Source organism: Poromitra crassiceps (genome assembly GCF_964638095.1).
Source record: "Poromitra crassiceps genome assembly, chromosome: 8".
Taxonomy (NCBI): Eukaryota; Metazoa; Chordata; class Actinopteri; order Beryciformes; family Melamphaidae; genus Poromitra; species Poromitra crassiceps.
Window position 1 is genome coordinate 4,207,806 of NC_139629.1, and position 26,204 is coordinate 4,234,009.

The 26,204-nt window shown below is 44.5% G+C and overlaps 1 protein-coding gene across 1 annotated transcript in view; it reads right to left on the reverse strand.

The window, feature by feature from the left end:
- Window positions 1–2: 2 nt before the first annotated feature.
- LOC310781643 (bromodomain adjacent to zinc finger domain protein 2B-like) overlaps window positions 3–26,204 on the reverse strand; it is a 42,383-nt gene continuing 16,181 nt past the window's right edge. The window contains exons 12-36 of the mRNA XM_083642242.1: window positions 25,844–26,063; window positions 23,849–23,941; window positions 22,623–22,684; window positions 21,135–21,200; window positions 20,160–20,225; window positions 19,637–19,681; window positions 19,306–19,332; window positions 17,464–17,529; window positions 16,651–16,791; window positions 15,608–15,862; window positions 11,174–11,388; window positions 10,328–10,402; window positions 9,066–9,300; window positions 8,887–8,949; window positions 8,639–8,783; window positions 7,793–8,487; window positions 7,264–7,549; window positions 6,492–6,647; window positions 6,067–6,227; window positions 5,316–5,602; window positions 4,726–4,861; window positions 3,319–3,465; window positions 2,032–2,360; window positions 1,669–1,812; window positions 3–1,525 (exon numbers count right to left, since the gene is read on the reverse strand). Coding sequence (XP_083498368.1) covers window positions 1,378–1,525; window positions 1,669–1,812; window positions 2,032–2,360; window positions 3,319–3,465; window positions 4,726–4,861; window positions 5,316–5,602; window positions 6,067–6,227; window positions 6,492–6,647; window positions 7,264–7,549; window positions 7,793–8,487; window positions 8,639–8,783; window positions 8,887–8,949; window positions 9,066–9,300; window positions 10,328–10,402; window positions 11,174–11,388; window positions 15,608–15,862; window positions 16,651–16,791; window positions 17,464–17,529; window positions 19,306–19,332; window positions 19,637–19,681; window positions 20,160–20,225; window positions 21,135–21,200; window positions 22,623–22,684; window positions 23,849–23,941; window positions 25,844–26,063 — 4,263 coding nt within the window. The 3' untranslated portion in view covers window positions 3–1,377. The remainder of the gene's footprint in view (window positions 1,526–1,668; window positions 1,813–2,031; window positions 2,361–3,318; window positions 3,466–4,725; window positions 4,862–5,315; window positions 5,603–6,066; window positions 6,228–6,491; window positions 6,648–7,263; window positions 7,550–7,792; window positions 8,488–8,638; window positions 8,784–8,886; window positions 8,950–9,065; window positions 9,301–10,327; window positions 10,403–11,173; window positions 11,389–15,607; window positions 15,863–16,650; window positions 16,792–17,463; window positions 17,530–19,305; window positions 19,333–19,636; window positions 19,682–20,159; window positions 20,226–21,134; window positions 21,201–22,622; window positions 22,685–23,848; window positions 23,942–25,843; window positions 26,064–26,204) is intronic.

Sequence of the window (26,204 nt, forward strand, 5' to 3'; positions counted from 1 at the left end):
AGTGGACCATGACACACACACACACACACACACACACACACACACACACACACACACACACACACACACACACACACACACACACACACACACACACACACACACACACACACACACACACACACACACACACACACACACACACACACACACACACACACACACACACACAGCGCAGTTTAGTGCCTGTCCTTAGGCGCTCTGGCAAGGCTCTGGCTTAAATGCTCACAGATTAAACATCACACCACTTGTGTTCAATACAAAGCTCTGAAGACTTTACCATTTTGTATAAGGGTTTCCTACAGTATATTGTGCAGTATAGACACACTGAAAATGGTAAAAAGAAAGAAAATATTGAAATCACCTCATCCTCCACACAGTATTCAGAGGGCAGGCACGACCAATACTGAGACCACCACAGTGTATGGATATCCAGTACAGGCAATGTGTACGTTATCAATTTAAGACAGATATTAAATGCTACACTCATTCTAAGGCATAAACGATATCTGTAACAAGACTGTACTGTATGTACACATTATACATAGTAGAAATAAGGCTTGTAAATATGAACATAAATGAACAGTATATACATGTGTCAATGAAGCCGACCTGTATATTCCAAGTCAGCAATAACATACATGTACTCACAAAGTGATGCAGATTAACAGTATTACTGCGAGTCTACTGGCACCCTAGAATCACAGCGCTGTAAACAATTATTTTTATTGGCTTGTTTAATGGTTGATAAAACATTCTTTAGATTTTTTTTTAAAGCAGTTTTGCAGTTCCCTCCTTTTTCTTAGAAAACAAGACTGAACCATTACAACATAAATACCCAACAAAATAAATACATTCAATAGTACTGATGATAATAAAAAAAAAAAGTAAAAGACTTATATACAGTGGAAATCTTCATTTCTAAGTTACGACATTGACGTTATGGAGTCAGTGCATTCGAATACAGGTAATGGTATTGCACTTTAAAGCTGCCTTCACATGATAAGCCATCTCTTTTCTCCCCGCCGGCATTGAGCGGAGAAAGGTCAAAGGTCAGCGGTAACTAGGTCAACGTTGAAACAATTTGAACTTTGAGTGCAGCGCATGGTGGCAAATTCGAGGGGGCGTGCGACGCCGAGGGTAGCCCTGCCGAATAGGATGATGCGTGGTGGGCTTAGGACACTCATCCACTGTTGGCTGGAGCAGTTACAGCAGGTGCATCTCTGCACTCACACTGAACATCAGTGGTATGAATAGTTAGAAGTGTGTGTATTTAGTGTGACTGGTGAAGAGTGGGCCTTCCTTCCACACTGGAGGAAATAGAGTTTGATGTGAAGACAAAGTGGTAAAAAGAAGTCCAAGCTCATTTAACATTTTTTATTTCAACAGTTCAGTCCGTCGTTTCTCAAAGAATCTCCTCATGCCGTGGCCCGCTCGACCAATTGCAGAATCGTCTTCGTTAAACTTTTCACAGTTGTCGAACACCAGGTTCACGTCAACGATGAACGTCTCCAAATGTAGGTATCTGAAATCATTACAAAATAGCTATCAGTTCTGACACGCATAATGGCACACATTATGGAAAAGTGTCCACACACCAGTAAACACAAAAACAATTTCATGTTAAATATATGTCTTCTTGTATCTTAAATTTAAAAAGGCACATACTGGTTGTTGGTGAGCTTTTCTCTGATGGTGGAGAAGTCCATAGGCCTCTTGATGACCTTCTTGTAGCCGGGGACAGCTTTGTGGTTGACTGGATTGAGGAAGGGCCATGCGTCCTGATGCGCCTCCAGCTCAGCCAGCAGCACTCTGGAGACAACAAGCATAAACACAGATAGCTTAACCCTCTGCACTGCAAGAAATGCACATCTCACTAAGTCATTTGACTCGTGGTTTTCTTCCTAGATCATGCTGGTGGTAATAATGATGATAATGATGATGTAGTTATTCTTGTTGGACGGGATAAGGTAAATATTAGTAGGAGGTAGATGCTATGCGAGTGTTGTCTGAGAGGGCAGTCGAGCGTACCGGCACATCTCCGGGTCACTGGTGCTGTTGTCTTTGTCCGTTTTGGCTTTCTTCACACAGGAGACAGGGCTGTCATGCTTGGCTTGGTTTCCGGGTGGGCTCTCATCTCTCCTCTTTTTGGGCTCCTTGGTACCTTTCTTTGGCATGCAGCTGCCACTGCCGGTACCGGGCCTGGCAGCGCTGCCGGTACCGGGCCTGGCAGCGGTGTCGTCCTCACAGACGTCTCCTAGCACAGACAGCTTCCCTCTCACTTTGACTTCACTGCTTCTCTTGCCTCCTCCGGCTGTCCGGCTCTGCTGCTTCCTGCTCCGGGGGGATTGACCGCTCGCCTGAATGACAGCAGATGCACAGAGCGGTACTCCACAGTCACACACGACCAAACTTGTCAACTGACTTAATTGGACTTTCTGTTATAATTTGACAATTAAATACGGGATGCCCCTTAGATGTAGCCAACGGTGGAGTGCAATCTTAGAGAAGACAGTAGCTGGGTTTCCATCCAAATGTATCGCAACTTTTAATCGAATTTCGCCGAAAGTCGGCAAAAGAAAATGCGAAATAATGCGCGTTTCCATCCACTGCTATTTTGCGAATTATAGAGCTTTCAATCACCTGGTGTTTGAGGCTGTCTGAGCTGCTGATCAGCTGCTAGAGCCGATATACAGCTCTATTAAACACATCTAACGTTATTAATTTAAAGTTTCTTGATGATCTACAAGTAGACAAAGGTACCATAACGCCATTTCTGGATTACCAGGTGCGACTCGGCAAGCATAACATTATAATCCACGGAGCAGATAGTAAGTGAATACAATTTCATTCAATTCTAGAAGTGAGTCGCCTTAAAGTTAATATCCCAGTCTTCTTCTGTTTACCACGGCAGGTATTGTGCTGCGTATTTACCATTATTAACCGTGTGTAGCCTTATTGTGTGGAGGCTACACAGCATGTCATGTTTTGCAGTGATCAAGGCAAACTGTGTGTTTTTTGAATGGAGAGACAACGGAATATTGCTTAATCTGTTTCCACCACACATTTCGCATTTGCCTTTGATCGATACACCCGACTTTTCCACCTCCCTCAAATGTGAAAACTTTTTTGCCAAATTTGGAGGCTTTTGCGAATTTTGCAGAGTTTCCACTCCGTTTTTTTTATGCGCAAATTGAAATTTTGCATAAAAACAGGTGGATGGAAACCCGACTAATGTAAAATGACAAACACAAACAAAAGGCTCTCAGCGGTGCAGTTCATCAGTGAGGTCATGCCAACCAAACAACAAAGGTGTACCTTTGCTATACAGGCAGGACAAAACCAGTCACCCTCAGGTATCGTAGTGATCTTGGGTTTATGGCAGTAAGTGTGGCAGCCTTTGTCACAGCCATCACAAAGTAACAGGAGTTCCTCATTATCGCCCTTTCCACACAGCTGGCAGTACTGGAAACACACCAAAATATCCTTTCAAATGTTGTGCTCTCTGGCATGACAGTGCCACAGTCTAGTGCAGTGGTTCTCAAATGGGGGCACTTTGCCAGGGGGTCCGCGAAAAGTTTTCAGGTAATTTTTTTTTTTTTTATTAAAAAAAAAATGCTACATGTTACTTATTCCTTCTCAAACTACTTCCTACATGGTGCTAGTCTATCAAAATATCTTGGCTGTCATTGATTGTGTTGCATAGTGGTTTTCTGTACTGTTGACAAATTGTGATTTTTTTAAGTCGCTTTGGACAAAACAAAAGCGTTTAGCTAAATGACGTAATGTAAATGTAATGTAATAAAAAAATATATATATATATTTTTTTTTTGCAAAATCTTCATAGTTCAACGAAAATAGTTTATGCTTTAAATCTAAAATGGTTCATGGATTACATTCTAATAACAAACCTATCAAATTAAAAGTCAAGCACATTACCGTGGAAACAATTAAGCAATTAAACAATTAATCTTGTAAGGGGTCCTTGGCTGAAAAACATTTGAGAACCTCTGGTCTAGTGTTCATACAGTCGTTCCTAAGACGTGGTGTGAGCCGTCACCAAATCTGAAAGCATGCTTTGAAGTTCTTACTCTGCTCCAGTGGGGCTTTTTCAGTGCGTCACACATTGGTCTTTACATGTGTGCATAACACACCTGTTTAAAAGGGCTACGTTGCTGATTTTCAACCTGCGTTGTTGCCTGCAGCACCGACAGCTCGCCGTTCATTTGCCGACAGAAACTCTGTCGGGTGACGCAAAACATCTCTGGAGTGTGAACGAGAGCTCTCGGTGCAGGCAACATGGAGGCATTAGGAAGCCAAACACATTTTCATAATGTATAACTACCAACATTTTAGAGATTTCATATCACAATTATACTGACCAAAATGATCACGGTTATCAGTATTAATATGGTATTGTTCATGCGCTGAAAATGTTCAAAAAGTACTGATACACTCACTGAAATCATGTCACCACAGCTGCATGCTTGCGCGTCTGGGAGTGTTACTAACTTTGGTTGATGATGGACAGTATTTACCATGTTTTTCAAAGCGCTGTAATCACGGTATCACGATTTTAATGAGAATTAAAAATTGAAACGGCAATGCTAACCGTCTATCTCTGTTTATCATTAAGCTGGTAATTATTTCATCCGTTAATGGTAATGATACGAAGAGTGTTCAAATGTAAACAAGTCCTAGATCGAGAACTCTGGGGACACTAACCACTTTCATGATGGACCGTTCCCAGGCGATGGATTTCTGCAGTTGCTGAATGCAGAGCGCCAGCTGAGCCGCGCTGCGGACCTCACCCAGCGCTTTCCGCCACAACCTCATCCCCGGAGCCAACTCCTCCTCACCGCTTCCAGGGCACAGGAAACAGGAAGTCAGCATCATTTTACAGTGGGTCACATTATCACACACAGAATGATAACAACAACCAACATCCAACAGGAGTGCACAGAAAGCAAAATGAAGAAGAAGAAAAAGTGCAAGAGTGTTTTAGTTTTGAGCCACTAGGGTTAAAGATTTATAGCTCCCTGGGGAGCTTGGTGACATCCCACACCTCGCAATGTGGAGTCCATTCTGGAGCAGGTGAATAAGTTAGAAGAAGAGGTCATATAGAGGGTAGTCAGTCTCTTTTATCAGTGTGATGCAACATGCACAGAGCACGTGTAATACAGACACAAACACCTGAAAGGCACCACACAGTGAGGAGGGGCAGGACAACCACAAGAGGCTCCGTTGAAGAGGCCCCCGGTGAAGCAGAAGAAGCAAGGTGCGCTATCTTGAGGAGGAGTCTGGGATGAACCTACCCTTCACCATCACCACTACTGGATGGCGCGGGAGCGGGTACAGTGACTGTACCCACGTTATCCAGTCTGATCTGAATGGTGGTGCTTAAGGGGCTCTTCAGGTACCTTCGCTCGATGTTCCTCTCCAACTCTGCCAGCCTGGTGACAGCTATATCTAGGGGATTGTTGGGGCGCCGCAGCATGCTGCCAGGCACTTCCTCCTGGCCGGCCTCCAGGGGAGAGAAGGGCTTCTGCTCATAATACACCAGGTCCTCCCTCTCCGACCTGGCCTCAGGGTGCATCCAGCCCTGGGACAGAGAGAGACATCAGTGACATGTGGCCATCAAAGCACACTAATTCATCTCCATTACAGGAGTGGTGCTCAAAGTGGGGTCCGGGGACCCCCAGGGGTCCTTGAGGGGGTTCCCCAGCAAAAATGGGAATACTTTATTTTCACAATAATTCCATAAGTAACACAATGACAGAATGTATGACTATTTTGGTCATGGGTTTCATACGCTTTCTGTAAGAAAACATTGAAAAGCAAAAATCATATCAGATGGGGGACCCTGAAACAAAATCTTAACAAGTGAGGGTCCGTGGACTAATTTGTGTCAGTTTAGGGGTCCTTGACATGAAAAAGTTTGAGAACCACTGCCATACAGTCTGACGCCGGTGCACGGTAAATTCATGAAATGAATATGGGAAAATCAGACATTCATCTGTATGAGCTAGAACTCCATGAGAGAGCAGGAGATTTGTGTGGCTGTACCTTGACCTGCAGGCTGGCAGAGGTGACTCTCCTCTCCAGATCCTCCACCTGCTGCAGCAGGCTGATGTCCACCTCCATGGCCTGCTCCTCAACACACCAGCTCTCCACCGTCTCCTCGCTCACCTGCTGCTCCGCAAGCTCGGCCACCTCAATCACTGCCACTACACACACAGTACATGCAAACATCATGTCAAAGAACATTTAGCTCCAAACATCTCAATTCTCATTCATATCAGAAGCATTCCTTCCAGCACGTCAATTTTAACATTTTACGTAAAGTACCACTTATTTACATGTCACAATCAGGCCATGACAAAAGGTCAAAAAGCACTTGTCCATCACTGCATGTCTAGACAACCTTAGCTGAATCTTAATGATCCAAATCTGAAAAAGACTTCAAGAGAGCAGAACAAAAGTGGACCCACCATCTTTGCTCTTGGCACAGGACTGGGCCATATACTCCATATGCTTTTGGATCTGTTTCTGCAGGGCCTTCTCTCTGACGCCTCGGCTGTGGAGCGCCCTGACCAGAGTATGCAGCTCCGCCATGTCTGACACTCTCCACCAGCCATGCAGCATCTCTGCGCGCACACACACACACACACACACACACACACACTTAAAAACATCTATTATGTAGTGTAGACTAGAGGTAAAAGCACTCGCCTAACACCGCAGCCCCGGGTTCAGTTCCCGGTAGCGGTACTTCCGGCTTGGTCAGACGTTCCCACAGACACAATTGGCCGTGTCTGCGGGTGGGAAGCCGGTGGGGGGTATGAGTCCTGGTCGCTGCACTAGTGCCTCCTCTGGTCGGTCGGGGTGCCTGTTCATGGGGAGTGGAACTGGGACTGGGGCGGGGGGGGGGGGCAGTGAAACCCCTCGCTGTCAGGTGAGAAGAAGTGGCTGGCGACTGCACATGTATCAGAGGAAGCATGTGCTAAGTCTACGGCTCTCCCCAGATCAGCAGAGGGGGTGGAGCAATGACCGGGACAGAGAATTGGACAAGTACAATTGGGGAGAAAAATCTGGATTTTTTATTGATCACACACTTTATTATTCAATGATATTCCATTGTAGCAACATAGGGAATGTGTATAATGACAGCCTTCACAGCATGTAGCCCAGTGCTGTCTGGCCACTGAACATCTTTAGTCCAGCACATATCTCTTGTGTGTGCTGGCAGGTTGCCACGCTTACCCTCGGGGATGGGCCGAGGACTCGGGTGGTCCTGGTTCTTGGCCACCTCCACAGCAGGGAACAGCAGGGCAGCGGGGGGCTTGTCAGCAGGGGGCTCTGGGGTCTCGCTCGTGCCGATCAAGTTGCAATCCACGAGGAAGGGGTTGCTGTTCCCGTTGGCATGACCCTCAGCCTGCTGGTAGGCCAGAGCCAGCATGGGCGCTAGAGAGGTGCCCGGGAAGGGCAGGTTGGCGCTGGCCCAGCCACAGAATGGCAGCCCCATTTGATGAACACCAGACCTCATTTGCTGGAGGAAGGAAGGATAACACAACACTGTGAAATATGTCCGCACGCAATTTCTGTCCACTCACAAATGACACACAACGCAATAAACTCTTCCATTTGTCATGTGTTTACCATATGGCAAAAAAAAAAAAAAAAAATGTAATCAGGGTGTAATGCTTGCGATGCATGTCAGACAGTGTTATTAAATAGCACAGCATCAGCCTGTGTGATGGCGTCTGAGATGGAGGTAGTGTTATCCACCAACCTGAAGTATGGACAGTTGCAGGTTATTGATGGCAGCCGGATGAATGGCGCTGGCTGTGGATATGAGGTTAGGGGAGAGGGAGGGTGGGGACCTGGGCCTGAGGGACTGCGGAGAGGAGGAGGAGCCTGGAGGGGTGGAGCCAGAGGTGACCGACGACTCGTCACAGGGAGAGCGAGGCAGCACGCTAAACCACTGGCTGCTCTTCTCTGTCAGCGCCTTGGAGAGCTGCTCGTTGTGGAGGCTGGACTGTGGGCTGCAGGTCATCCAGGGGCTGCTGCTGAGGTAGGGGGCGCTGAGCAGAGATGGCACCGAAGCATCCGTGGTTTTAGCCGCGGCTCCCAGCTGAGAGGGGCCAGGCGAGGGGCTGCAGGAGACACTCGTCTGAGAGCTGAGGTAGGTGGTGGCGGGGACTTTGCGAGGACAACTGTTTGGACTGTTGTGAGAATTGTCCGAGTCTGGGGACATCTTGGCTACTTCCAGGAGTTTGCTGAGCTTGGAGAAGGAGCCAGGTTTCTGCAGGAAGAGGTTGAGGGTGTCTTTGCCCTGCTGGCTCTCTGGCGTGGCCGTATCTCGGTCCGTGCTCTGCGCCGGGCTGGAGACCACTGGCTTCTCCTCTTCCTCCAGCCGCTCCTCTTTCACCTGCCTCGCTTGAGTCGTCCTCTGTCGTTCCCTCTCCTTCTCCAGCTCCTCGGAACCTGAGAGACACAACCACTAACATCAGCCCAGCCACAGTGCACAAAAACACACCCTCATTTTCACCCTGCGCATGCTGAACAAGGAAGAAGGGTGGATGAAAACTGAACTTCCACTTTGTGCTGTGAAAAGTCCGTTTGGGCTCACACACACCTTCGCTGCTGCCCATGCCTTCGACAAAGATGCCGCCGCACTGCGGCAGCACCCAGTAGCGCCTCTTGTAGCGGTCCTGCCCGAACACCATGGAGCGCAGCGAGTGGGACGACTCAAACAGCTTCCGTCTGATCTGACTTTGTTGCTGGAGAGAGAGAGAGAGAGACAGAAAGTACATGAAGTCCAGCTCTGGTGCATCACATTCATTGATGAGCTGAAAATACTTCTGTCTTATTAGGTTTAATGACCTTGTATGATTTGTCTATCTGCTTCTCCAGCTCCTCCACGGTGGACGCGTGGTCGCTGTCATCCTGGTTGAAAAGATCTCATTAGTGCGAGGCCAGCGGTCCAGCTGACATTTAGCAGAGAGACAAACACGGGTGTAGTTATTAGTGGCTTCAAATGAAGACATCTCACTCTCACTAACCTCCTCCTCGCAAATCTCCACTTTTTTCCCTTTCTTTGCCGCTCCGTCCTCCTCCTCTTCGTCGTCGTCATCGCCCTGGTCCTCGCTGTCCTCGTCTTCGTCGTCGTCCTCCTCGCTGTCGCCTTCTTTCCTCTTGCGTTTGCGCCCGGCAGTCGGGCTGCTGAGGGCGTGGCCGTCCTCTCCGGCCATACTGCTGTCCCTCTTACCCGTCTTCTTGGCATGGACACTCCTTTGTCTTGGAACGCAACAATGGACAGTCATCTCTTTATAGTACTATAGCATGTTGAAGACACGTTCATGTTCAAAGCATCATCTTCGTGTTTCCCTTCATAAACTATATGACCACTCATCTGACTCTCATCCATATATACCCAACCATCTACCTTACTGTCCAACATCCAAACACCAATTCTGTAGCACATTTAGAGGTCCCAAATGTTGGAACTCCCCGTCTCCATCGCTGAAGTCTTCAACTTCTCTGACAGCTTTTAGGGCTGCAGCTAAAGAAGGTGCCGATTGTGGCATGAGCCTTGGACTAATACCGCTGTTATCCGGTCTAACTTTTTCTTTTTTATTATCTTTTTGTCAAAATGTTCATCGTTGCTTTTATTTATACGTTTAGTACGATATATATCTTCTTCTTTTGTTCTTATATGATCTAATCATGATAGGAGAGGACTCTGTATAAGCCCTCCCAGCCTCCCTTCTCTCCCAGCACTACCCACTGATTTCTGTAGTTTGTTCGTTTTCTTTTTTGATCAATTCTGGATCATATTCTGTATAAAATAAATAATAATAATACAAAAATCTACTGAAACAAATAAACTATTTATTGTTCTCCACAATTTAATGGAGGGAACCTGATTGGTCAAGCCAAAATTGCTTTGAAATGTCTGATCATGTTGATTTGACACTGCACATCAGCATCTCATTCACTAACACAGGTGTGTTTATGTGTATCCATCCACAGCACCTATAGACGGTTTTCACCAGAGCGCAACCCCACAGCACTTCCTTTTTCTCCGCATTCGGCAAACTGCAGAAATATTCACTTGACATCGTTACTTTTTTTTTCTCCGCTCAGCTGTATAGACGGTTTTCACAGAATGGTCAGTCCTGCACTTGAATGTTTTTTTTTCTTTGATGTCCATAACAAACACTGCAACAGGAAGTGAGCGGGGGTTCAATTTAGAATGTTTTTGTTGTCAAGTTAAAACCGTCTATAAGCGCTCCTCTTTACACGATGCATACTTTATACTCACTTGCGAAGTTTGCCCTCGACAGCCCACTTGTCCTTCCTTAGGTTGGTCATATGATCAATGTTTTTGTCGATCTCGCTGCAGAGGAAAGGTTCAATTAAATGTACGCTAGTTAAAATTGTTGAGACATGCAGAAATAACGAAGATTTCTAATAAGAAGAGCATGGGACATTTGCACCACACTGCAAGGTGCAGCAGATGTGTTTTCAAAGCATTACTGGTACTCGTGAAAAATTGATGGCATGTAACACAGTGGAATTTGTCCTATTCCTTTTGGTACTTGTGTTAGTACATTAACAATTTAAGCCCCAATGAATTAAACAAGGCAGCGCTGTCCACTCTAAAGCGAGAAGATGAACCTGCTTGAATCAGGCAGATAAGGAACACTTGTTTACAGCGCGTTAGCTTGCTTGTTTTTAGCCAAGAGGGCAAAATCAAACATGGCGGGGCGTTAGAGTAGTGTAGAGTTAAAAACACTCTCCTACCACCGCCGGAGACCCGGGTTCAATTCCCGACAGCGGCACTTCCGGCTTGGTCAGACGTGCCTACAGACACAATTGGCCGTGTCTGTGGGTGAGAAGCTGGTGGGGTATGAGTCCTGGTCGCTGCACTAGCGCCTCCTCTGGTCTGTCAGGGCACATGTTCGGGGCACGCGGGGGAGAGGGGTGGGGAAATAGCGTGATCCTCCCACGGCGCTACGTCCCGCCGGTGGAACGCCTCGCTGTCAGGTGAAAAGAAGCGGCTGCAGCAGCGGAGGAAGCATGTGCTAGTCTATGGCTCTCCCCAGATCGGCAGAGGGGGTGGAGCATGAGTATCAGAGAGAGGCAGCACCAAGCACATGGCCCTTACCTGACCACAGCCTTACTGCAGCACAGCTCGTTGACCAGGAAGGCCAGCATGGAGGCCTTCTGGGAGGGGCTGTGGGCCTGGAACGCCTTGGTCTTCAGGCTGAGGGCCAGCTCGCTCTGCTCACACTGAGCAGACATGTAGATCTGCAGGATCTCAGACACATTGTCTCGGTTGATTCCCACATTAGTCAGGTGGTCCCCCAAGGCAGTCTTAGTCTGACAAATACAATATTTCAAGAAAGAGTTATAGAATAGAATAATATACAAAATAGTCTTAGGTCACACAGATGGCTTCAGTTTAACCCATCGATACCTGATGCAGCATTTGTGTGTGTATCCCTTTGTTAACGCGGTTTGCGGTCTTAAAGGGACACACACACAAATGCTGCATCAGGTATCAATGGGTTAAAGTGCCTTCTATCAGAACAGAGTTTGGCAAAGCAAGCCTGTTCCACTATGGCCCTCGGTCCTGATTTCTTTAAATGATTTTAAACATAGAATAACGGAAGTGAGTGGTCACTGTTGGCTGCACTTGTTTGAACTAACAAACCCACAACAACATTTGACTGCCTTGCTTATGCATTATGTATTTGTTTTAATCTCAACTTCCTAGTTAATTGAAAGGTTGTATAAGTATAAATGCCTCTTATGCTTCCTTTTTGAATGTATGTTATATAACCACAGGGCAGAGGTGACAGGTGTCACAACATAAAACATGAGTGACAGTGAGTGGGTGTGAGTCACAGCAGGAAGTGGGTGGAACACAGAATCTCTTGCTAAATGTTGTACAGTACCACGGCTCCAGAATAAGAGGCTGTCAGCTGGGTTCTAAATGTTGTACAGTACCACGGCTCCAGAATAAGAGGCTGTCAGCTGGGTTCTAAATGTTGCACAGTACCACGGCTCCAGAATAAGAGGCTGTCAGCTGGGTTCTAAATGTTGCACAGTACCACGGCTCCATAATAAGAGGCTGTCAGCTGGGTTCTAAATGTTGTACAGTACCACGGCTCCAGAATAAGAGGCTGTCAGCTGGGTTCTAAATGTTGCACAGTACCACGGCTCCAGAATAAGAGGCTGTCAGCTGGGTTCTAAATGTTGTACAGTACCACGGCCCCAGAATAAGAGGCTGTCAGCTGGGTTCTAAATGTTGTACAGTACCACGGCTCCAGAATAAGAGGCTGTCAGCTGGGTTCTAAATGTTGTACAGTACCACGGCTCCAGAATAAGAGGCTGTCAGCTGGGTTCTAAATGTTGCACAGTACCACGGCTCCATAATAAGAGGCTGTCACCTGGGTTCTAAATGTTGTACAGTACCACGGCTCCAGAGTAAGAGGCTGTCAGCTGGGTTCTAAATGTTGTACAGTACCACGGCTCCAGAATAAGAGGCTGTCAGCTGGGTTCTAAATGTTGTACAGTACCACGGCTCCAGAATAAGAGGCTGTCAGCTGGGTTCTAAATGTTGTACAGTACCACGGCTCCATAATAAGAGGCTGTCAGCTGGGTTCTAAATGTTGCACAGTACCACGGCTCCATAATAAGAGGCTGTCAGCTGGGTTCTAAATGTTGTACAGTACCACAGGTCCAGAATAAGAGGCTGTCAGCTGGGTTCTAAATGTTGTACAGTACCACGGCTCCATAATAAGAGGCTGTCAGCTGGGTTCTAAATGTTGTACAGTACCACGGCTCCAGAATAAGAGGCTGTCAGCTGGGTTCTAAATGTTGTACAGTACCACGGCTCCAGAATAAGAGGCTGTCAGCTGGGTTCTAAATGTTGCACAGTACCACGGCTCCAGAATAAGAGGCTGTCAGCTGGGTTCTCTTCCTAAATGTTGTACAGTACCACGGCTCCAGAATAAGAGGCTGTCAGCTGGGTTCTAAATGTTGCACAGTACCACGGCTCCATAATAAGAGGCTGTCAGCTGGGTTCTAAATGTTGTACAGTACCACGGCTCCAGAATAAGAGGCTGTCAGCTGGGTTCTAAATGTTGTACAGTACCACGGCTCCATAATAAGAGGCTGTCAGCTGGGTTCTAAATGTTGCACAGTACCACGGCTCCATAATAAGAGGCTGTCAGCTGGGTTCTAAATGTTGCACAGTACCACGGCTCCAGAATAAGAGGCTGTCAGCTGGGTTCTAAATGTTGTACAGTACCACGGCTCCATAAAAAGAGGCTGTCAGCTGGGTTCTAAATGTTGTACAGTACCACGGCTCCATAATAAGAGGCTGTCAGCTAGGTTCTAAATGTTGCACAGTACCACGGCTCCAGAATAAGAGGCTGTCAGCTGGGTTCTAAATGTTGTACAGTACCACGGCTCCAGAATAAGAGGCTGTCAGCTGGGTTCTAAATGTTGTACAGTACCACGGCTCCAGAATAAGAGGCTGTCAGCTGGGTTCTAAATGTTGTACAGTACCACGGCTCCATCATAAGAGGCTGTCAGCTGGGTTCTGTTGTACAGTACCACGGCTCCAGAATAAGAGGCTGTCAGCTGGGTTCTGTTGTACAGTACCACGGCTCCATAATAAGAGGCTGTCAGCTGGGTTCTGTTGTACAGTACCACGGCTCCATAATAAGAGGCTGTCAGCTGGGTTCTCTTCCTAAATGTTGTACAGTACCACGGCTCCAGAATAAGAGGCTGTCAGCTGGGTTCCTTGAAGAGAATAATGGAAAGTCACATAAAGGCGTGACTAAGCCCCACAGAATAGCGTGGAGAAATGGCTTTCGGGGACGAATTAAAATGTCTGGTTGAAACTGTAGCCGTGTATTAAGAGCTCTAAAACACTGATACCCTCCATAACAGATAAGCCTCTTCAGTTAGCTGCACAGAGCCACAGTATTGATAACAAGCTATTGTGTGTGCTGGTTGGAGAGCTGGGGTCAGACAGCACACTGCATGTACTTTACAATTCTCTGACTGGTACCCTTCTTGTACATAAAAAAAATATAGCAGCTGTGCTCATATCATAATGGCGGCCATTGTTGACACCCTCCAAGCATTTCTCTTGCATCTACTGTATCCTCCATTAGTATTGCTGTAATTTTTTTCTTTAATATTTTACAGCACAACAGAGTAGGCTATATTAACACAAAATCGTCATGTGTCTCAAGCAGCTAGTTTCATGCCTGGGTGCAGACGTTGACGTTCGAACCCGCCCACTCCTCCGAGTTGAGTTTTGGCTGCTTCTGGTCTGCCATCGTGGCATGCAACAGCCATTTTCTCAGTCGAAAAAACGACTGGTCCAATGAGCACCGAGGGGGGGGGGGGGACTAGCGATTAGCCAATCGGCACCAATAAACAGCAAAACAGGCGGGACTAACGCTGTTGTCAATCAGTTTCCCCCGTTGTCAAGTGTGCCCAGGAGTAATAACAACAATGGCAGCCGCTATAGAGGAGATACTATCGAGACTGTTTTAAATTGATTAAAAGTACCAATTACATTTAAAACCGAACAGCACTCTGCTTTGAAGACATGTATTCAAATGGGAGATTTCTTTGTCTTCCTCCCACTGGATTTAGGAGACGTTGGTCTAAAGTAGCCTGACATCACCAGAGGAAATAATACATGTCAGGTTCCCAGGCTAAGTCTCTAGTGATTGGTTATGGAAAATCAAATCCTCTTCCCCATTGAAATCGGTTGGAGTGAAGGCAATGTCAGACTAGACGATGGAAAAGTAGTGTTAATGAGTTGACAATTCAGTCTGATATCAGGCTGGCTGGTTTCCACAACTTTGTCACTTCTGGCAGCTAAAAAGAGAGCAAAAGCTGACTTCTCCAAACACTTCCTGAAGCAAGCATGCAGTGAAAAGTGACATTTGTTCAATAGCTACATCACTACATGCTGAATTAAAGAATATTTTCGGCATATGGAAGCAGGTGTGTGTGTGCGTGTGCGTTAGGCATGGGTCGATTTCCCGTTTTTACCGGTTCGGTTCGGTGTATGAGCCCAAACCGGTTTGATCACGTGCGAACCGGAAAAAACGAATTTAATTTTTTTTTTAATATAAAAAAAATAGTGCCAATCCATTCTGATTGCACTATTTTTCGTATTAGCCTCTTCTCAAGTTGCACTAGTAGGCAAAGGTCTTATTTTGTTTATTATGTTGATGTTTGAAGAAAAGTTAAGGTGAATAGTTATGAGAAATAAAAACAGTGTGTTGTTATAGTTAAATGGTTCTGCTTATTTTTATTCAGTGTTAGTGCTGGTTGGCATACCAGCTTAGAGGTGCATTATCGCCACCAACTGCAGTCGCATTATAGTCATATATGGGCTACACTTTAAAAATAAAAATAAAAAAAATGTAAAATTCGATATATCGGTTTGATACGTTTTTTTGGGAAATATCGAACCGGTTTCAAAATTTTCAAACCGACCCATGCCTAGTGTGCGTGCGACTGTATTTGCTTAAAATGTCCATATCACTGCAATGACTCTGACCTTGTGTCCTGGAGGTAGACCAGGATCACACACCGCTGCGGAGAGCATGCGCACCAGCAGGTCGTGCACTTGGCCCATACTGTCCCCGATGTTCAGCAGCCCTTCCTGCAGTTGGTTCAGGTTGGGAACGTCGGCGTTTACGTCGAATCCCAGCACCTTGCCAAAGCTGCGCAGGAACTGCAGCAACATCAGGCAGTCGGAGAAGGTGCTTCCTGGTAAGACCAGGCCAGGGATATGGGACAACTCGGGGAGGGGCTGGAAAGAAAGCGGATTTAACAAGTTAAATACTGTATAGGCCAAACTACAATGTTAGATGTATTATTACTCTGCACATTTTGCCTGAATTCCAACAAAGAAATAGATGGCAAAGACAGATTGTAATAGGGTCAGTAATACATTTTATAATATGTTTGGGTGTGAGGCTTACAGGGAGATATGGAAAAGAATGTCTCACACGTTTTAAATAAATGATCAGGTTTATCAAGAGATTCAATATTTTCTTACAATAGAAGTGCTGATTTCAGAGCAGCCCAGCTCTTAATTCAAATGGATCCAATCATGTGACCTATAATAATGGCTGTAGATCAGGCTTCCTCTTCTTACATGTTATGAGTACAGGCCCTGAACTACTCTCTCTGATGAGACACTGAGAGAGTACTGCTTTGGTTGTGCTATGACACCAGTAGCCACTTGATGGCAGTCTTTTGACCTATACCTGCTTTTCCTTTTAATCAATTCAAGATGCTTTCAGTGATATTAAGCCTATGTTTTGGTGGAGCTGATACTGAAAGAATGAAATCATAGATTTGTCAAAAGCAATTCTAATCTTCATACAGTCCTCTTGGTGATTATTGCAAAATGTCACAATAAGACAAAAATCCCTATACAACCGTCGTTTGAGGTTCCAAGTGATGATAGTGGAAAAACCGTGCTTTGTGCCCACATCTACTGTACAGATGGAGACTTCAGCTGTCCATGATGACATGCATGTGCTCTCATGTTCATCTCCCAAAGTCCCCACAGGCAGCATGTGATGTGAATACCTTATGATCTGCTAAGCACATGTCTTCATTTGGCTTCTTCAGCTCCTTGGCAATTTCCAGCTCCAGCCTCCTCAGCTCCAATTTCCTCTCCTTATTTAAGCGTTTCTCATCCTTCTTCTCCTGCTTCAGCCGTTCTTTGTCCTACAGCCAAGTGAAAGACATGTCAACAGTGTGGGCAAGCTGCCCTGCTGCAGACTATTGTTGTGAAAGATTACGTCTTTTTGGTCAAGCATTGCTCCTGAGAATTCTGAGAAGAGCTGCTTCGGGAGGGGGGCAACTCTGAGTTGTATTCACAGTTCATATAATTTATATGGAGTGTAAATTATACAAAATAAAATAAATTATAATTTAATTTCAGTGCAAATTCGCAATGTTAACATATGCAAATTTCCTAAATGCAGGATGCCACCCGGCTTTTGAGTTTTGCCCCGCCCCCACGGCCCCCCTTTCCGCCAATTGGCATGAACACACACGACCTCCGTACCAGATTTCAGCCCTCTGCCCCTGCAATCCTGCATTTCGAAATGTGCTGCCCTCCCCCTCCTCCAGGCACACACACACACACACACACACACACACACACACACACACACACACACACACACACACACACGCACACACACACACACGACCTCCATAGGCCTGTTAGGGGCGAAAACTGTGCCCGCTAAAGGGTGGTGAACTTTTTGTGGACTGACCAACTGACCGATCGACTTATAGAGCTGCTGGTCGCAGCTACCAAAGGGTTAATGGAGGCTAGGAGGAAGCAATGGCTGGTTCCACGGAGACGTGTGCGAGTCAGAAAGTACGCACCTCTGCCTTCTTACGGGCATCCATAGCCTTCATGAGCATCATGTGCTGCCTGCGTCTCTCCCTCTCCTGGCAGAGCACACAAACACACTTACACACTGTTTGGAAAAGGGAGTCACAGACGCTGACAAACACAGTAGGAACTGCTCACTATGACATGCACAGAACAGACATACATCACAATGTACCACACTTACTACACAACCAAAATGGTTCGACATTGGACTGTGGTTAAAGTGTAAAGACAAATACAATTACGGTAAACAAAATGCAAAACAATGACGACTGAAAAGCAAAATGACAAAGCATAACGTATGAGGGCAGTGCCATATACAGAGAAAGCATAACGTATGAGGGCAGTGCCATATACAGAGGAAGCATAACGTATGAGGGCAGTGCCATATACAGAGAAAGCATAACGTATGAGGGCAGTGCCATATACAGAGAAAGCATAAGAAGTTAGAATAAAGGTGCGTTCACACCGACCTATTAAAGTTTTTCGCTGGCGTCGAGTTTACATACAAAGTCAATGCAAACGAGCGATTGAGCGTATATTCGCCTGGGAGAAAAATCGCTGGGCGTCCGAGCGACAGAGACAGAGCGATAGGGAGAAAATATGCTCGTCGCTCGAGATGAAATATCCCAACTCGAGCGAAAATACGCTGGCATCAGTCGCTCGCCGCTCAACGCTGATTGGCTGCCGTGTGAGAGCGAGTCAAGGATCACACTTGCTTGGAACAAACCGCTGGTTTATTGTGTGGCAACAAACCGCATTGACAGGCTGACAGCTGACATGAAGTGAAGTCTGTCCTACCGGTATGGAGCTCGCATTAGGAGCACGCTGATAGGCTTTAGCTTGTAAACAATGACGGTGGCTCGTAGTGGACAAATATCATGACATTGCGTAACGTTATATCCCCCACATGTCCGTCATCTCGTGTGCCTGTTGATGAGCGATTTAAACAGAGCGACAGAGCGATTCCAAAGGGTTGACTTGAGCGACAGAGCGAAAAATAAATATCTCGGTGTGAACGCACCTTAAGCCTGTAATTAATTGGAGCAAGTTGGCAATAAGCACACTGAAAGCTGGTACGGGCCAGGAATTGTAGAACTATTAGCAAACAGATATTGTGTAAGGTGTTACAGAGATAAGCAAAAAGGTGATTTGTAATCAACCGATGAACAGCCCGTTGTGAAATGATCACAACTTACTGGAGAGGAACTTTAAATGATTGCATACTTTATTTCACGTGGAAAGTAAACTATGGATGATATATGATGATGATCTATGATTGCCTCTCTTTTCACAAACTCAATGGGAGATATACCAGCATTGTACTGTCACGATAAAGCTTTAAATCATAAATTAGGAAAAGGAACAGATAACACAAATATTAATTATGTGTCAGTTAACATCGCGATCTAAATTATTGACAATACAAATTGTATATTGTTGTTTTTTAGACTGTAAAATGGATCATGTCAAATTGGCTCACATACTGTACAGCAAATGGAATTTTGAGCACCTTATTTCTAATCCAAAACATAAACAACGCAATGGATCATGGTTGGTGTCCGTTTGGGCTATGAGAGTACAATGCACCCTGTGATGATGTCTGTGGAGTCGAGGCATTTTGGATGGTCTTGGGCCGATAATGGATGTGTTTTCTCTCAGAGACAAACAGCGCAGACATTATGCAACGCACTGTTCTGGAAAAGCCATGCAGAAAGGATGTAGTATGACTGCAGCCGACGCTACACTTTATGCATCGCTATGATGGCAACCATTTATCACGACGAGTTCACAATATGGTGTTAGATGTACAGAAACAAACATACCCATACCATATCTAGTCTATGCCTCTCCAACTCCTGGTAGAAAGAGTTGGCAAAGTATTATGAAATAGAAAATCACACATAAAAAAACCATGTTTGCAAGAACCCGCCAAACCTAAACCACTACACCTTCAGAACCCCCCCCCCCCCGCCCCGCCCACACCAACAAGCCTGGAAGAAACCCAGAGGATAATTCGACAGGTAATTTGACAGGGAATAATGAAGTAGTTGCTCGATTAGGCTACAACAAGTTACGATTGTTAGAACCCTTCTCCAAGAAATTAAAAACAGAGGGTGAGAACAGCTTTAGGGTTGTGTGGTCAAGGACAGGAACACCTACCTGGTGCTTGAATACAACAGCTTGCTGTCTTCGCATCTCCTTCTCCTTTAGGGGAAAAAAAAAAGATGAATTCAATTATAAACCAAAACATCTTCACATTTCATCTCACAAAAAGAAAGGAAAAGCTGACAACCTCTTTTTATTCAACAGCAGACTGCCAAAATTCCAACTCTTCTGATTGACAGGCGTGTAGTGTGGGCGGGTTTTGAGCTCATGTGAAAATGGAAAAGCCCTCGTCATTTTATAGACACACGTAGGATGTAGGAGGGAGAGGCGGCGTCTTTTTACGACACTGATTAACATGGAAAAGGTCTGCTCTGAGGGTGCCAGGGACGTTCTGCTTAGTCGTGAGAATCTCTACCCTGCAGCGTGACATTAGGTTCACCCAAATGAGGCACACACGGGACATTCATGCTAGTTGGCTGAGAACGAGGAGTGGGCTTCCTTGTGTTAGGTACAGCAGGACTGCAGGCAACAGAGGCCACAACGTTCACAGTTAGTTCTTGAAGCACATCTAACTAACCTTGTTTCGTTTGTCAGACTCCAATATTTTGGCATTGGCTGCTTCTTCCTTCCTTTTCCTTTTCGCCTGTGCATGCAAAACAGGTCTTCAGGTCATGCAACAGAAGCACTTGACAGATTTGTACAGAACATACAGCTCGTCATTTGAAACCTTTACACACGTGGCAAGCTTTAACACACATTTACTGGCCCTTTCATGCAAAAGCTTGGAATGAACAAATATCCGGTATGCTTGATTCATTGAAATCACTTGAGATCATTGTCTTAATTAAAATCCAAAAGTGAAAAGGATCTGGATTTTACACCCATAAATTCAATAAAGTGGTGTTTGTATCAGAAATGGTTAATCATAACTGTACTTTCTGTTATAGAGTGCGGTTGATTGAAAGATACAGTAGCTGATGCTGTGCGATGGCAAATATTCCACAGAAAGCTAAATAGACCCAGTGGCATACTGGTAGTGTCAAACAGAACATACTGCAATCTTGAGCAATGAGATAATTATTTCCTCCCATTAACACTAAAAAGACAAAATGGCTGTAGTTCTTATGAAATACCAGCAGGCAGCCAGAATAAATTAAAGTAAAATTTCTATCAGTAATTATAGCCCCGGTGAAATCCTGTTAAGAGCCTCTTGCCAAGCGTGTCAGCTGAAATTTGATTTATAAAAGCTAAAATACTTAGCGAGAGAATATAAAATAGCTTTTGCCCCTACCCATGGTAAACTCTGGGCCACCTCTAACTAATGATAATATTCTGTGTTAAACTCCACCATACAGTATCTGAGGAGATTTTCATATTCAATGGCACTATTGGAAAAAACCAATTAAGCATTAGTCACATGTAGTCACCAGACGTAACTAAAAGTGGAAGCACATCATTTAGGAATAGCCTTTGGTTGGGTTTTTTGAAAAGTCCTATCAACAGCAGAAAGGAAGTGTTTTAGAATGTTTCTGCAATAACTTTCAGCACCAACCTGGAGAATTTGCTGTGCACGGAGTTCTTTCTCCAGACGAATCTGCTGAATGCGCTTGATCTTCTCCTGGTGAAAGGGCGAGGGCAAGATCAAATGAATTAACTTTTAAGTCATGCATGTTATATAGAGCGGAGAGTGATGGTGTCGGTCTGTGTGTGTGTGTGTGTGTGGGGGGGGGGGGGGGGTGAAGAAGTACACTGGTTCTATGCAGATGAGGAAGGTTGGCAACTTCCTTTTATAATTTCAAAGCAATTGAATTGTGCTCAAAACATTTTCACCTTGAGTGCACAAACCCTGAATATCATTGGTTTGTTGACACCATCATATATATATATATACAGTATATATATATACAGTATATATATATATATATATATATACGGTATATACACACAGTATACAGTATATACAGTGTATATATATATATATATATATAGATATATATATATATATATACATATATAATATATATACACACACATATATATATAGTATATACAGTATATATACCGTAAATCCTCTAATAGTGGCCTCTATTCCATTAAGGCCTCTACTATAATAATGGCCGGGGGCACGGTCTGCACGGACCAATAAAGGCCTGCCTCCAATACAGGCCTCTCTGATTTGTTTTGTTGCCACAGGGCGTATTTTCACTGTGAGGTCACTGTGAAGCTGAATCTGATTCTTATTGACTGTGCTGAAAACTGGCCAGTCTGCCATTTGTTTTGTTTTTATGTGACATTGGGTAGATTTACTGCTGTGGTATAGAGACACTGCGTAACGCGTCATCATTCAGAAACCATGCCCAAGACGGGGGAAAATGGAAACCCCCCCCTCCAATCCTGGCGTTCTCCTATGTCACGTGCATGGTTGCGTGTTGCACAAAAAGATCGTATATACGGAAGATGAACACTCCAACTTACTTCATTGACAGCAACATCCACATTTTTCTTCTCGCCAATTCTCAATGGCTTCCTTGTTTTGCTCAGGAGTACAAAAAAACTTTAACTGCCGATTTTTGACATTTGCTGTCTGCGCAGCCCACCACACAACAGCTTTTAGCTATGTTTGAAAATGACGCTGGTGTGTGGAAATGAACAGAGCTTTTCCCCCCGTGATGGGCGTGGCCTATTTCATGCAGTGTCTCTATTCCAGTTTACTGATGTGATCGTTATTAAGACAACTTACCGTAACTGTGAAGTTAATTTATTTGCTTTGTGTTTGGCTTTCGGCAATATTTTGCAATAAAAGTCAGGAAATTAAAGGAGTATGTCCATGAGAGTTTAATATTAAGAAATAAAGGCCTCTACTCTAATATAGGCCTGCCTCCAACAAAGGCCCGGGGCTCTCTGCGGCTCAGTAAATAAAGGCCCCGGTCACTATTAAGAGGCTTTACGGTATATATAAACTAATAATAATCGTCTGATGCAGACAGGTGTGGAGCTCTTGACAGAACATGAAACAACGCACACAAAGAGAAAGCCTTACTTGCTGTTTAAGAATCTTCGTCTGCTCCTTCTTTTTCCGCCTTTCTTCAGCAGCCATTATTGCTGGAAGACACAAACAAATGAGGCTTGTGCACAGCATATGATCTAAAGCAGTGGTTCCCAACCACCGGGCCGCAGCGCATTTGGTACCGGGCCGCAAGCCCGGTCAAAATATATATATATATATATATATATATATATACACGTATATATATATATATTACAAAAAGTACAAACATAAATAAACGTCAACTTGAAACTATGTTTCAACTACCACACAGCCTATAATATTATAGCCTATGTTAATTAAAAAAAAATATATATATATATATTAAAATTGACAACCGGTCCGCGACTTTTTCCCCCATCTATCTACCGGTCCGCGGCACAAAAAAGGTTGAGAACCCCTGATCTAGAGAGTAACAGCACAGCATATGATCTAGAGTAACAGCACAGCATATGATCTAGAGCAGGGGTCACCAACCTTTTTGAGGTCGAGGGCTACCTGAAGGGTAGAGAGTCATGTGGGGGGCTACCTATTGAAATTTGCTCGATTTACCTTTAAATAATGAGTATTATGCATTTAATCGAGACATACACTCTTTTCTTTCACTGTTGTGAAGAAGAACTCTTCCTCCCACTCCTCGTGAAATTGGTAATGTTTTTTCTTTCGCTTTTCTGCCATTGTTCTTGCTTTCCATCATTTAGCTTAGCCGACTGATATAATCATCGGCAGCTGGCAGTCGCACTGTCGCAGAGTGAATGACGTAGTGACGTAAGGTAAAATTAAACTTTGACCCCAGCCCAGGCAGATCAAAATAGTTAATCAATAATTAATTATACACAGACAATAAATTATACACAGACAATAAACGTTTTTAAAACGTATGCATTGTTAAACCAATTATTTTCTACATTTGTGTGTTATTGTGGGAAGGGAGGAGAAAAACGAATAAAAAATAATTTTTTCTGATTATATTTTTTTGTTTTGTTTTTCCTTTCTTTCCCCTGTGTCTGAGCCTGTTTCTCTGTTTTGTCTTGTTTGTGTTCTCTAAAAATGTAAAATATGAAAAAAAAAAAAAAAAGAAGAAAAAAAATCATTTTTCTGAAAGTGGCCTGTGGGCGCCACAGCGCCACCCCGCGGGCGACCAGGTGCCCGCGGGCACCGTGTTGGCTACCACTGATCCAGAGTGTAACAGCACGCCTGACTGGATAGCAGCTGTTTACCTTGTTGCCTCCTTGCTTCCTTGGCTGCTTGTGCCATGGCCTGCTTCTCAAGTTTCCTCATCATTTTGATCTGTGCTGCCTGGCGAGCGATTTCTGTAACAAGAAGAAAGAAAAGTGTTATAGAAATCACTCACCTACTCAGTTAAAAACTTAAAGGACAAGGTATTAATCATCATCAATCTATGATACTCAAAGCATTCACTGCATCTCGGGCTGGGCAGTATATTGATATTATACCGTTATCGTGATATGAAACTAGATGTCTTAGATTTTGTATATTGTAATGTTGTGACATGGTTGTGTCATCTTATCCTGATTTTTTTTTAAACATTCTTTCAATAGATTTTCACAAAGAAAATAACAACTCAGTTCTGTATACAAAGTATTTGCATAAATGGTCTGGCATACGAGACACCCAGCATTCACGAGTCATCAGATCACAGTAATATTAAACATGGGTGATGTACATGCACAAAAAAGGTCCCCCCGCTCAATTATCTTCATGCCAGACTGCACTTAATCCCTAGAAGATCCAATGGTTTCTCCCATTTCCTCCCACCAATTCAGTGTCTCAATGTCTCTAAAGTGGCAGCGACAGAGAGTTTTACAATAAAGTGATGTCATTTTCTGAACTTAACAGATTGTTCTGTTCTATTATTTGCCTTTACCCACTTAGTCATTATATCCACATTACTGATGATTATTTGCAAAAAATCTCATTGTGTAATTATTTTGTGAAAGGAAAGTCATCCTTACATTATTGTGGCAATATCGATATCAAGGTATTTGGTAAAAAATAACGGGATATTTGATTTGATATCGCCAAGCCCTAAATGCATTATTATGTTATGAAGTCTTGCAACTTAAATTTTTGGTGTAACCACTTTCGTTCAACTTGCCTTGTCAACTACATATACATCAGTTAGTGATTTCCTAAATCATCATCATTATATAAAAGGGAGCAAGTGGGCTTTGTCTGTTTTGTTAACATTTTTGTCCCACTGATGTCACAATGTCTATGACATCATCAGTGACGTCATCTGTGACCTCATTATTGACCAAAATCGTCTTATGACATCACTGATGATGTCATAGGCAATTGTGACATCACTGATGATGTCATAGACATTGTGACATCATAAGTGATGTCAAGAGCAGGCGAGGCCGCACAGCGGCCCAGCTGCGTATGCGAGCTGCATGCCGGGCGAGCGGGCGAGCCTAGGAATCGAGCGCCCGTAGCGCGTGAGATGCCTAGTTTTCCAAAATGCCTGCTGACAACCCCCCAGAGAACGGTCCTAAACTTTAGGAATCCAGCTATTGGCTGTATGTGTAGGTGAAGAGAGCAATATCTACAGTGAACCAATAGCAAGAGGGTGAGTTTTTCCAGTTGAGAAAAACTCAAAACACAACATGTCTTGTGGCTGCATTGTACTATGGACTATTGAGGCTGCTGTCAGTGGAGGCATTGGTATCTCTGCCCCTGTATGACTGTTGATCGTCAGCGCAAAATGGCAAAAAAAAAAAAAAAAAAAAGTAAAAAGGGTAGGCGCTATAAGCGTTTGCTTCAGCCTACTCCTTTTCGGTCAGATCTTTTCAGGCTTGTATACACCCAACCAGCAATCACTGTTTGTTCTCTTATTTTGTTTTCTTGCTTTTCTTTAATCACAACTGTATTGAGCTGTACTTGTGAAATTGACCGAAATAAACTAAACTACGGTAAACTAAACTAAGAAAGAAGCCCGTGGCTCGTTGAATCAGGTCGTTTACCACTGATGTTTTATATCGTTAAAAATGGCTCTGCTATTCAACTCCACAGTACCGGTAGCTGGAAATATCCCAACATGATATCACGTCATGTGCAATTAGCCAGCGATCCAAGAGAATGAGAGAAATGCATCACTAAACAACAAAGCAGGACCCAGAAATGGGAGTGTTGTCGGGTGGATGTTCCCTTTAACAGGTGCCACAGATATCTTTTCTCCAATGTGAACTGACCTTGAGCTTCCAGCTTACGTAGAAGCTTGGCCCCGCTGACATGGTGGAAGCTGGTGTCAGCGACATGAGTAGGGTGTCCCTTCCTCTGCCGGGCCCCAGCGCCATCGCCCGCCTGCTGCTGCTGCTGCTGCTCACACTTGGAGCGACGGCTGCGTCTCCCATCCATCGCTATGATGCTGGGAACAATCTCCTCCTCGCTCAGCAGGAACCACTGTAAACCCTCGGTACATTCAAAGAGAAGGAATACGGGGGTTAGAACCTGAACATGTCCAGCATAGTATTATTATTTTTTTCTCACAATATTTTTATTCAGTTTCACATTTTTCTCCCCACATATATTACACATACATACAGACAATAG